The 12,671-nt window shown below is 43.0% G+C and overlaps 1 protein-coding gene across 1 annotated transcript; it reads right to left on the reverse strand.

Annotated features, from left to right (window-relative positions):
* Positions 1-2,373: 2,373 nt before the first annotated feature.
* Positions 2,374-7,996, reverse strand: LOC308495475 (HLA class II histocompatibility antigen, DQ alpha 2 chain-like). Its single transcript, XM_081043788.1, has 5 exons — positions 7,836-7,996; positions 3,943-4,191; positions 3,207-3,488; positions 2,814-2,975; positions 2,374-2,680 (listed from the first exon to the last, which is right to left on the reverse strand). Exons 1-4 carry the CDS (start codon positions 7,915-7,917, stop codon positions 2,821-2,823), a joined length of 768 nt encoding a protein of 255 aa, XP_080899914.1. The 5' UTR covers positions 7,918-7,996; the 3' UTR covers positions 2,374-2,680; positions 2,814-2,820.
* Positions 7,997-12,671: the final 4,675 nt, after the last annotated feature.

Here is a 12,671-nt window from a genome sequence, read left to right on the forward strand (position 1 = left end):
ATGTATCAAATATTACAGTATCATACGGAATAGTTTCACTGCCCTAAAAATCTTTTGTGCTCTTTTACCTACATTTTCATGATTACCTCTGACTCAGATTCCCTGCATTTACTAATTCCTAGTTTGCATTTTTAATTATTTTCTCACTTTTACCTCACAGGCAGCTTTTTCTCCTTTAACCTTCCCCACCTCCTCCCCAAAGTAAACATACATAAAGATCTACTGCATATAACATACTTGACTAAAAATGTACAGGCTATAAGGAGAGGACACATTTCTTATTGCAGTAAAAACCCAAAGTCAAATATTACAACTTCTTTCCAAAAGAGTTCTCTTAGCAACCCTTTTACCAATGATATGTCACTGATCACTATTCCCTATCTATTGGCTCAGCTAATCCAATCTCAGCCTCTTACTCTACAAAGGAAAAAAATCCTCTAATTACCATATGACAAGAAATTCATCCATACCTCCATGTTTGAATCTCCTAAATCATTACAGGGCTCAGAAACACAAAAGTGCTCTTTATATAATATGATCCTGTTTTAAAAATAAATTCATGGTGGATACAACTAGCAATGTTTTCTTATGTACTTGTATACTATGTATAAAGCACTACCTAGACATCAAGATTCTTTAAATTCTGTCAGTAATTCTGCAAGGAAAGTACTATCACTCCCATGTTATGGAAGACAAAAATAAGGCTCAGAAATATTAGATGTTTTACCCAGTGTTATAAAAGTTTTAAAAACTAACTATAAAGTGCTAAGTCCTGGATTTGGATTAGGTTTCTTTGCACTGAGTTATGTTGTATCAATTATTTTGTTAATGTTGTGTCTTTATTTCCCAGTTACATTTTAAGCTCACTGATGCAAATGGCATGAGCAGGCTTATACATTTTACACTGTTCCGTAATGTCATCCTAGACGTGCTGTACAGACTCAGCAGTTGCAGAGCCGAAAGACTGAGACAATGTGCCTAAAACAATTTCAAAAGGTAAAATGACTTCAGTTCAGATCATGTACACTCTCAGGAGTGAGGCCGTGGACACACTCGGGAGAACCAAAGAATCCTCTCTGTTGATCCATTTCCTCTGCCGGGACTCCCACTGGGAGACAGTGAATGTAGAGACGATGCAGCACCCTAGCTGCCACTTCATTATCTCAACCGTGTTGTCCCTCATGGGATTTCTCTCTCATAGGCTGTGCTTCCCTTAGCCAGGTATGGTAAGGGACAGGCGCTGGGGATATTGGGCTATTTTGCTGCTCCCCAGGGCACACAGGGACTCACAGAGAGTCACAGGGATTCAGCGAGACTGACTTAGGCTTATCTGCCTAGCAACATTCTGCAGCCATGTTCACTCTACCGGCCCCGACATGCCATGGTGGCACAGGAAAATGTATGTGGTTCTCTAGAAGGGATTAATGTAGGACATCAGGGAAACTACACCTGTGTCCTAGGGACCCTAAATATGTCTGTGGTTTCTAGTCCCATCCCTTTTCCCCTTGTTACTAGTCATAAGCAAGGACAAAGTATTGGCTCCTTCTCAGATACCACTTTATTGGCTTATTCTAATGTTCTCCTTACAGAATTCCATTTCTTTTCCTGACTAGAGAATTCTTATCTCCTCAAGGGTTAGGAGAGAAGAAAGCTTTTACTATAATATCATCATTTATTCTTTACAAATTTAAAGTTTGGGGAACAAATTTTGACTTCTGGTAATTTTGAGATTCAAAATTTCTTTTTACTAACTTATTCTCATAACTTTTTAAAATTTTTTTGTTTATTGGGGAATATTGGGGAACAGTGTGTTTCTCCAGGGCCCATCAGCTCCAAGTCGTTGTCCTTCAATCTAGTTGTGGAGGGCGCAGCTTAGCTCCAAGTCTAGTCACCGTTTTCAATATTTAGTTGCAGGGAGCACAGCCCACTATCCCATGCGGGAATTGAACCAGAAACCTTGTTGTTGAGAGCTCGCGCTCTAACCAACGGAGCCATCTGGCCGCCCTCTCTTATAACTTTTAAGAGCTATATTGAAATGAATACAGATTTATTTCTTGGTTTTTGTATTTCTCTCATAACAAATATACACCAACGGCAGAGGGCATATATAACCTTCATTGATGCCTGAATTACTGGGGACTGGGGGGTGTGGTGTGGGGCTGGGGAGTTGGCAGTGGTCAAAGGTGGGGACATAAGGAAGAGAGAAATATTATCCTCAGCTCAGATATCAACCTATTATCAGACTGTACTTGTTTTTTTATGTGTTACTGGGAATGAATCATGATCTGGGAAATGAGATTAATGGGCCTGAAGCATGAAGAGCTGTGGTTCTAGCTGATCCTGGATGAAAGACAGGAAAAAATTCAGTAAAGACCTCATTAAGGGGGTTTATTGCTTCTATGGAGATATTAGTTCAGGGTTAACTGAGGGATTAGGTAGTGAGTTGGCTACTCCAGGAATCCCATAATAGGTAACAATTGAGAAAAGAAAAAAAACACTCAGGAGGTTAGGGGAGTGTTCTGAGGGGTATGTGAGATGTGAGGGGGATACAGCACCTTAAATCCCCGAGAAGCAGAGAGAGAAGGAGTGTAGGAGGAAAGAAGGAATATGATGATCTGGGCCAGGAAACCGCTGGTCATCAGCACATCCACGTTTCTGCCCTTGTTGACGGGCAATGTACCTGCAATAAGACAGACATGAGATCGATGGGTCCTGGGGGACATCCTGGGGGTTCCTATGCCATCATATTTTCAACCACATTTGTGTTCACAACCTCCCCCCACTTTCCTGTTTTTATAAGTCTGAACCCTTACCTTCCCTTCACAAGGGCCCTTGGCGTGTGGAGCTGCCCCCTGAGCGCAGGCCTTTGATAATGAGGACGGTCCCCACCACGATGCCCACGAGGCCCACGGCCAGGCCCAAGGCGCAGACCACGTTCTCCGTCAGCTCTGACATCGGGGGTGGAACCTCAGGCTCTGAGGAAGTGACGTTGTGAGGTCAGAATACAGAGTGCTCTGAGCACGTACCTGGGATGGAGTGGGGGAGGGGATGGTCCCGCAAAGACCCGGGCTTAGGTAGGAGGGGGACGTCTATCCCAGAAACTGCTAAGGTGTAAGTTCAGGGCCATGAGCGTTAGGGGATGATGGGCAGGAAGCTCCGAGGTGACAGAGAAAGCAGGTACCAGAGGCGGTGGGGCTCACACCTACCCCAGTGCTTCAGAAGCGGCGCGTCCAGGCCCCAGTGCTCCACCCGGCAGTCGTAAACGTCGTCCGCAGACGGGAGGAAGGTGAGGTAACTCATCTTCAGAAAGGAATGATCCTCCTTGGTGAGGAAGCTGGTCTCAGACACCCCCTCCGTGACGGGGTGCCCATTGCTCAGCCATGTGATGTTGATCACAGGGGGGAAGATGTTGTCCACGAGGCAGATGAGGGTGTTGGGCTGGCCCAGCGACACTGGGGACTTCAGGAACACGGTCACCTCAGGAGCCTCTGTGGGGAGGAAACAGCACCGATGGGAACTGCGAACGGCTCTGCCTGAGGGTCCGCACTGCACCCCGAGGGGCCCTCCCACCGACTCCCACCGACTCGGGCCCAGGTGATACAGGAAATGCTGTTCCCTCCCGCTTGGGAACCATGACACACTGTGCGCCCTCTATCCCCACGCCTACCCTCTGTGAACCCACGTATTGAGGTAGCAGGTCTGTTGGGCCCCTCTGTGAAGGATTCAGGATTGTGTTACTGGTAACAACCTTCGTATTACATGAAATAGGCAATTTGGGGAGGGGAGGGGATGAGGGTTCAGTAATTACTACGAGAAGATCCGGAGACTCCTTGGAAAAGAGAATTTTAGAGACTGGTGACCAGTATCTACCACAGGGAAGGAAGGAGTGAGAGCTGGTGTGAAGGGGCAGACTCAGCAAAGTCGGCAGAACTGGGCACACACCGTTGGTAGCTGCAGTGTAGTTGAAGTATTTACTCAAGCTGTCAAAGTCGTGTTTTTGTCCAGCCATGTTTCTCAGTGCACCCTGTGGGTCAAAACTTGTAAATTCACTGAAGATAGGCAGCGACCAGACAGTCTCTTTCTTCTCCAGGTCCACGTAGAACTCCTGGTCTCCATCAAATTCAAAGATGAACTGGCCAGAGGGACCGTAAGACTGGTAGAATTGTGCACCGTAGGAAGCAACGTGGTCGGCTGTTGAGTAAGGGCCACGAGCAGAAAGGTGGAAAACAGAGGGAGAGAACAGAACCATATTAAACCAAGTGACAGAAGAAACTGACTTTCAAATGTCAGGAGCTTCATCGTTGGCAGTCTTCTGGAAAATGCCCAGCCTCTGCTTCCTCTCCTCTCAGTACTGGTGGTTGTCCGGTTACAGTCCATTCTCTTTCCACTCTAACCTGTGCCTCAGAAGGGCAGGATTGCACCGGCCTGTTTATTGCTACTCCCTGCATGCCTAGCTCAGCACAAGGCACATCATAAGTTTATGATAAATATTGTAATTGAATGAAAGTAGGAATGAATGAATGATCTTATTTAGCTTCTCTAGATTCCATTTGCTTCTGCTGGCTTCAGAAGTTTTCTCTCTCAATTATGTTATCAGTAAATCACACGTTCATTATGGTTCCTTTCCCCTCAGGACCGGCTCAGAACAGGACTTTTTCTACACAGGAATTCCTTCTCCTCTTCCCCATCTGCCCCTCTTTCTTCCCCTTTCCTCCTCCCCCTTCCCCTCCCTTCTCCTCCACATGCTTCTCCTTCTTCAATCCAGGAAAAGTACACAGGATATTATTACTTTAAAAGAAATTCTTCTAAGTATTATCTGGTATAAGAAAGTGTATAACAACAGCAACAATATTACAAATATATATAATATATATATTATATATATAATATATATATATATAACATATATATTTGTTGCTTAAATATATATATAAAGGTCTCTGTTTTGGTAACAGTGGTGACCCTCAGGGAGAGCACCTGATTCCTTATTAAATTTTTAAAAATGAAATCCTTATTAACTTTTAGATTTGTTGTTCCCCACCCCTCTTTATTAAACCCCTCTCCTCATTCTCACTCAACACTTTGTTAAGGACTCAAGGTAAACCATGGCCCTTTTCCTTCACTGGACAGTGTACTTATCTGAGTTTCATCTAGGTTAGGAAGAAAACTACTAGAGTTAGCCTTAGGATTGAGACATGCCATTTTTTTTTTTTGTAAGGATAAGAATCATCAAACCACATCTGGTGTATTCACATTCAAATAATGAATTAATTGGAGATCCTCAATAAGGAGGATTTCATCCATTATATAATTTGTTTCATAGTTAGCAATTCTATGTAGAGCTTCAAATCTTTTCAGGACTTGAAAAATAAAAATGTACCATCTGAGGATGCCAAAGCAGAATGGCAGTGAGTGAGGTATGACTCCACCCAAATGAGCCTAACTGGACAAAACAGATAAGAGCCCTTTACCATTTGCTCTTTCCGTCCTTTCTCACCTACTGAACATCAACAAGGTGTCAGACATTGGGGAAGACAAGGAGGAAAACACCAATGAGCATGACCTCTGCCATCAAGGTGCTCACTGAATGAAGGAGAGTCAGGTGAGTGCAGGAGCAAACACTGGTCTGCAGTGATGAGCTCTGTAATCTAACAGCCTCCACAAATACCTCATCTGCCAATCAAACAATGTCATCATTTTATGTTCCTTGAGCTTTGCAGGGCTCTGTTTTTCTCTCCGAAATGAAGTTATCTTTTAGGATTTCCCAGACACTTCTAATTCATCCGTGAAGTTTCTGCTTAGTTACCACTTTTTAGCTGAGTTCTCTCATGCAGCATGTTTTGGCCACATTATGACCTCCAACCCGTCCATCCCAAAGTCCTGCTCTCCAAGTGTATCTATTTCTCAGTCCACCCAGCATGACACCCTTGGATTACCACTTAAAAGGCCCTCCAGCAAAGCCTCCTGCAAGCTTCTTGACTCCTTTTCCCAACAAGAATATGTGTAATTATTCCTTTCATCTGGTACTTGTTCTGGGCTGCTGGCTATCTATGAAGAACACCACACTGCCGGGCTAACGGGAATAATTTACAGTTTCAGCCTTATCTGGGTCCACTGCCCTGCTCAGCAATGGTCCTGCTTTCCTGCACCATTTTTCCTTCCATCAGCAATCTGAATACCCTCTAGTAAGCAGAAAGCATGTTTTTTTATCTTTGAATCCCCAAAATTTAGTTTGCTGTGTGCTCAAAAAAATGTGTATTAAATGTCGATTGTTATTCTTGAGGATCACAGAGATTTGGGGAGGGCTGACAGGCATCCAGTAGCAGAACCATACGACAGTCAGAATCAGCAGTGACCAAGGCTGCATTTTGACTTGTGAGCCCTTGGCACTGTGGTTTCCAGGGCCCAGACCTCCATCAAAATATTAAAAATCATATTTTACGACTGTATTTGCACAAAGACAAATACAACCCAGGCTTGATTAAAAATTGAAATATTATCTCTTACCCTAAAAGTTTGTTTTTTCTTCTTCTAATTTTAAAGAAAAAAAAACATTTTCATAGGGCTCTGCCAGCTTCGCAGGCCCTCAGCAGTGCGCTCACTGTACCTAACATGGAGCCAAGCGTGACCAGGTCACTCTGGGGTGATGCTGAGGAAAGTAAACTGGGACGTGGCCTGGAGACGTGGGCGAAACTGTCACTGCCAAACAAAATTAGAGGGGGAGCAGCTATGGTTCCTACAGCTGCTGAAGACTACAGTAACCTCCATCTCACTTCCCCTTTGAACTATTTGGCTTTTCTCTTTTGGTTTTTACAAAGTTACTCTTCATATCTACAAAACAAAATGAATAAGAACCGGGGATGAATCCTGGAAGGAAAGGAGAAGAAAGGAATGTATAAAGAGAGGGCGGAAAGAGGTAAACATTAAAGGCAGAGGAAACCAAATAATTACACCGTGCTTGACCATTCTTCCTCTTACAGGACTTCCTTAGATGGAGTGAAAGACAGGTGATTTGGGCTGATGATTTCAGAATAATGTAATTAATTTGCTAACTCATCATAAAGTTCTCAATTTTAAAATATAAATATATTCCCTCCTTTGTTAAAGAAAAAAATATGAAGTTATACCTGTGATAGTAATAATTTGAAAACAAGAATAACCATTGACATTTGTATGTCTTCATTTTTTAGAAAGCATATCTACACACCTATTTTATTTGATTACTTGTGAGGTGACACATGTGAGGTAACTGAGACTAAGTGAGGCCCATGTGGTACAGTGACTTGTCTGAAGGCACTCAGCAGCTGGGCTCACTTACCCGCCCCTCATCTGTGCCCGTTCCCATCAGGAAATGTATGTACATCTGAGACAAAGTAAAGGACCCTTGTTTATATCTACACAGTACACATCATCTGTGGGACTCTTTACCCCAAGGTAAACTACAAGAGAGATACATAAAACCTTCGAATGTTGTTCGGAGACATTTGGGAGCAATTGTTAATGAATTTTTAGCAATAAAACACCCACTCGGGAAAGCATCCCTAATCTCTGAGGTAATCATGAATGAATGCCATAGAGTCCATCAGGCTATATTCACTGGGTCCAATATTATAAACAAGAATGTCTGCAATCAGGTGTGCAACAGAACAGGTAGCAAAGAGGATGGCTTGGGATTCCGGTTTCCTAAAGGAGGAGCTGCCATAATTTTCAGATCTGCTTAATATAGAGAATGCCTTTGAGGAGTCTCTACTGTTTCATGCCAATCTCTCTCCCCGCCTCCACCCCAATTCTCTGTGTCTCAGTTCTAGTCCCCCACCCCTCAGCCGTGCACTCACCCACAATGTGTTCACCTCCACAGGGGCTCATTCTGGTGGTCAGGGCGAGGGCCCCCAGAATCAGAGCTCTGTTTAGGATCATCCTCTTTACTAGGTGGTCGCGGCAGTGCTGCTCTGAGTTGCAGAGCAATAGTGAGGCAGGATGAGAGGGAAACCTAAGGGCACCCAAACCAAACCCAGCCAGTTCTGGCCAATCAGAAAAATCCCCTATGATGACACCACAGTTGCCAGTGGAAGAGTTTGCACTAGGAGGCTCAGCAGACACTGGGGAATCCCCTGGTTCCGGTGCAGCCGCCACTCAGAGTGGACCTGAGGGAATTTTCTATAAAAGGAGAGCGTATTAAATCAGAATCTTCTTACATGGGTGTATGCCTGCTGCTGGCAAGAGGGTGGGAATTTCTGAGCAGCCTCACGGGTAAATAAGGTCACCATTCCTATGCTGTCGTTCAGAATTTTCTGGGTTACAGTCTCCAAGAACACTCCTCTGAGTTGATCCCCCTCCTTGGCCTTCCCTGCCTGCTCCCCTTTCCCTGCCCTCCATGTGTAGGTTAGCTGTTTTTCTTTCTGCTTTCACAGTGCACACAGAATTCTCTAAGCTTGGAGCTGACCCACTCACCAGGTAATACCTTTACCGTTTCTACTTATATGAATCCAGGCGAGTAAGTTCTTCTCATGTTCTCAAAAGCTCCAATATTTACACCTGGGGCAATAAAAGGAGTTAAAATGTCATGCAGTGCTGCCTGTAGTAACTGCATGGTGTTTTTCATCTGTACCTTTTCCCTGCCTTGAGTATTTCTTATGCTGTTTGGATGCTGCCTATCTACATTTAAAGGACATTTGTAGACACTGATTACATTAAATAAAGCTCTGGCTGGTCAATTACTCTTTTTTTTTTTTTTAATGTCAAGTCAAATGTTGGTGGAATGAGGGGAATTGCTATGACTTAGGAACCAATTTTCTTCCTTTAACCTGCTGGCTCTTTTCATATCCTTTATCCTGCCACATCAAAATTCTAGATATTTGTGAGGGACTAGAGATTGAGCTAAAGTCAAAGGCAGTCATCTGGGAAACTCCTTTTTTTCTTTCCCCCAGAAGAATTGTTTTCTGTATATTATGGCAACCACAAGTTAACGGGGATTCCATTTCGAATCAACCATCCTGTCTCTGACAGACGGCCCTCTGCTTCTCAGCACCCTGTGTTACCTCACAGAGACAGAGAGTGAGAAGAAGGCTGAGACATAGAAAGCCCTGGCACTGGGGTGCAGCCTGGCACTACTCACCAGGCCAGGAGCTGGCTGGGTACTCACAGCTAGGTTTTGCTGTTTTCCTGCTGAACGTAAGCAATTTCATAGAATAGTAGTATAACTCCTGTGTGACCATGAGGGTCAAAACAGAAAACAAGGCCACTCAGTAATCATGCCTAACACAGACAAAACATGAATATTGTCCAAACCACAAAAATGACTGAGCATACCTCTCCTCTAGATAATGTGAATGACTGGGCTTCTTTACCAACTAGAGCTTTACCTTCAGCGTAGTCTTCCTTCCTTCCAGGTAAGATTTACTAAGATACCCAGTTATGGAACTGCCCCACCCCACCACCCAGTTCCCAGCAGAAGCTAATGAAGAGCAAAGCCCCATTTCTTAAATCCTTCTCAAAATCACCTAACAGAAGCCCAAACCCTACGAGTTTAATGATTAGTTTTATGTGTTGACCAGGTTACAGCTTCCAGTTACTCAATCAAACATTGATATTTTGCAGATTTTATTAAAGGCCATATCATCCGTTGACTTTAAGAGAGGTTATCCTGGATAATCTGTGTGAGCCATACCTAATCAGTTGAAATCTCACGCGCAGAGCTGAGGCTTCCCTGAGGGAGTGGAGATTCCAGTGTGGGCTGCAGCTGCAGTCTGTGCTGAGGGTTCAGGCCTGTCCTTCCTGACAGTGGCCTGCCCTATGGGTCTTGGACTTGTCCAGTTCACCTGCACAATTGTGTAAACTAATTCCTGGCAATAATTTCCTTAATAGATAGCTCCCACTGATTCTGCTTCTTTGGTTCCAGCGCCCTCTAACTGAGATGCCCCATGATTCCCCATAGTGAGTTTTCTCACTCACAGCAGTGACAGTAAAACCAACTGTTTAACTATGGGTGAGGTCCTGATGGTCTTTGCCTGGAAGCATTAACAGCACCTAGTTAGGCTGTTATGAAGAATATACACACATTGCATTTAGAATGAAAAATTCCTAGGACTCTTTAAATATAATTGTCATACTTTAATATCATGCTCAATTGAAAAGGAGGACCTTGTGGCTCAGAGAGGTGAAGGAATTTGCCCTGGTCACGCAGCTGGTAAGGAGCAGGGTTGACATGTGACAAGGACAAGCCGTGAGCATTGTCAGGACAGGAGACAGCCTGCTGTGTGGATTTTGAACCCAGTGCCCTAACATAACTAGGATAGGTATTTGACCCTACACGTGGGTCATTCTTTCTAACCTCTGCCACTGAACCAAGAGGGTTTTTGAGATTCCACTTGATGTGTGCTCCATTTGCCATGTGGTATCCTCCTTTCTGTGCCGGGAGTAACAGGTATCTATGTATTTTCCTGGATCCGGACTTCCCTGCCTTGTATCTTGCAGAAATTACTTAAGATTTGGCAACTGAATTTTACCTATAAATATTACAGTTTTTTAAAGTCAACTCAAATTAGGACATGAGGGCACTAAATGTGCAGGATCAGAATTGTACCTTGAATGGGAAGTTGAAGACCCAGTCTCGGAGTGTTGCGGAAAAAACAACGAGGACAGAGAGACTCAAGTGTCACTCAGAGATCAGGGAGAACATAGCTTTATTACCCCGGCGGGCCCAGCGGAATTGTTCCCAAAGACTGAGCACTTACAGGGGTCGGGCGCTTTGTTTTATAGGGTTACGCCTCCGGTTTGGGGGGATTCCTGCTATTGCTATTGCGAGCTAGGGTTTGGTCAAATCTGGCCAGGGTGCCGGGGAGGTCCGTCCCTAGCAGCTGTGATCGCTCAACATGTTTTAACAGGGAGGCCTCTAACTACGGTGCCCACCAGAGACTGCTCCCATGGGAGGGGGATGGAGCTCCTAGCCTGCCCACCAGGGACAGCTCGGATAATAAGGTATGGGCGGAGGAGGAGGGGGATGGAGCTGGAGCTCCTAGGGGGCCCGCAGGAAAAAACCATCCCGACAGGGGCTTGGAGCTCACATCGTGTGTGATGAAGGGAAAGTCCAAGCAAAGTAATGCCACTAACTGAGAAACAGCAGAGGATCTCTTTACTTTAACTTGTCTCTGTCTCTACCTCCTGCTTCCTCCAGTTATCACACAATGAACTTTGTTCTAGTGGCTTCTGTCTTCAGGTCATAATTTTAGCATGAGGTGAAATGATTAGTGAATTAGACTCAGATAGAAAAATGGTATACTATTTGACAAAAAACAATTTGTTACCTTTGTCTAATAGGACAATGAAGCTCTTGTCATAAATTCATTGTGGAAATGAAATTTGGAGATTAAAATAATGCTTTGTTTAATAATTTTCTTAAAAAGCACTAATTTACATGCCACTGAGTTCATAATTAAAATTGTCAATATAAATGAGATGTGTCATTGTACCTTACATCATTGAAAGCCTTCTAAGAAATTTAGACAGAACTCAAAATTAGTTTTAGTTACCATTTATAACATTCTCTAAGAACCTGTATATTTTCAAATTCTTTAATTCTAATGTTCAACTGCTTTGCCCTGATACAGCTATAGTTATTAAGTATTGGTGAGGTTTTACTATAAAGGCCAAGACCTCTACCATCTTGCAAAGGTTAAAGATGCTTCTCGACAATAACAGAGTCCAGTATGCAAAGTAAAAAGGAGATGGACTTTGTAATCGAATAATCGAATAAAGAAGTGGTCAGTACTGCGCTTTATCAGCTGTATCACCTTGGGCAAGTCACTCAACATAGAGCAGCTTTAGGGCTCTTTTCTATAAAATGGAACAAAAACTATCACACAATACTTAATATGATAAAATGAAATTGTAAGTAAGTACAAATTATAAGTACAAATTCCAGTTAAACAGAATAGGTTATTTGATGAGGACTTCATGCTGAGATAATAGCATGTAATCAACAAATGCTTGCTGAGTTGAACTAAACCTTTTAATTCACCTGAGTCAGGATATGGAACTGACTGCCTGGAGACATGATGTTCATGTCCAATGGTGGTTGGGTCTCTTCCCAGGAACTCTCCAGTTGTATGGATCGTGGGCATTCATTGTACAGAAACCTTTACTTAGCATTAGTCAATAAAACAAATTTTAAAAAAATCTTTGAAAGCAATTGTTTATTTTAAAGTAGATATTTTTAAAACAAAGGTCAACATGTATACTTAAGAGCATTTTACCTAGAAATTTAAAATTGTGACTTAACCAGAACTTTAATAATACAAATGATAACACAAGTAAAATTCTAATGTTCCACCACCCTGGAAAGTTACCTGTGCCCATCTGTGCTCTGCCTTCTCCTATACCCATAACCTATGATCTGATTTATTTCACTAAAGTTTCATTTTGCTTGACAAAAATAGAGTTCTATGTTATGTACTTGTTTCTGATTTCTTTTTTAATTATATTTTTATTGAGATATAATTGACATATGACATTTTATTCGTATACAAATAATGATTCCATATTTGTATACATTGCAAAATAATCACCACAATACATTTATCACTACAGAGTTACAAAATGTTTTTTCCTGTGATGAGAACTTTTAAGATATACTTTCTTGGGTGTGAGAAAAAAAATGGCGGCGTGAGGTGAGC

Source organism: Rhinolophus hipposideros, assembly GCF_964194185.1.
Source record: "Rhinolophus hipposideros genome assembly, chromosome: 3".
In the NCBI taxonomy this organism is placed as follows: Eukaryota; Metazoa; Chordata; class Mammalia; order Chiroptera; family Rhinolophidae; genus Rhinolophus; species Rhinolophus hipposideros.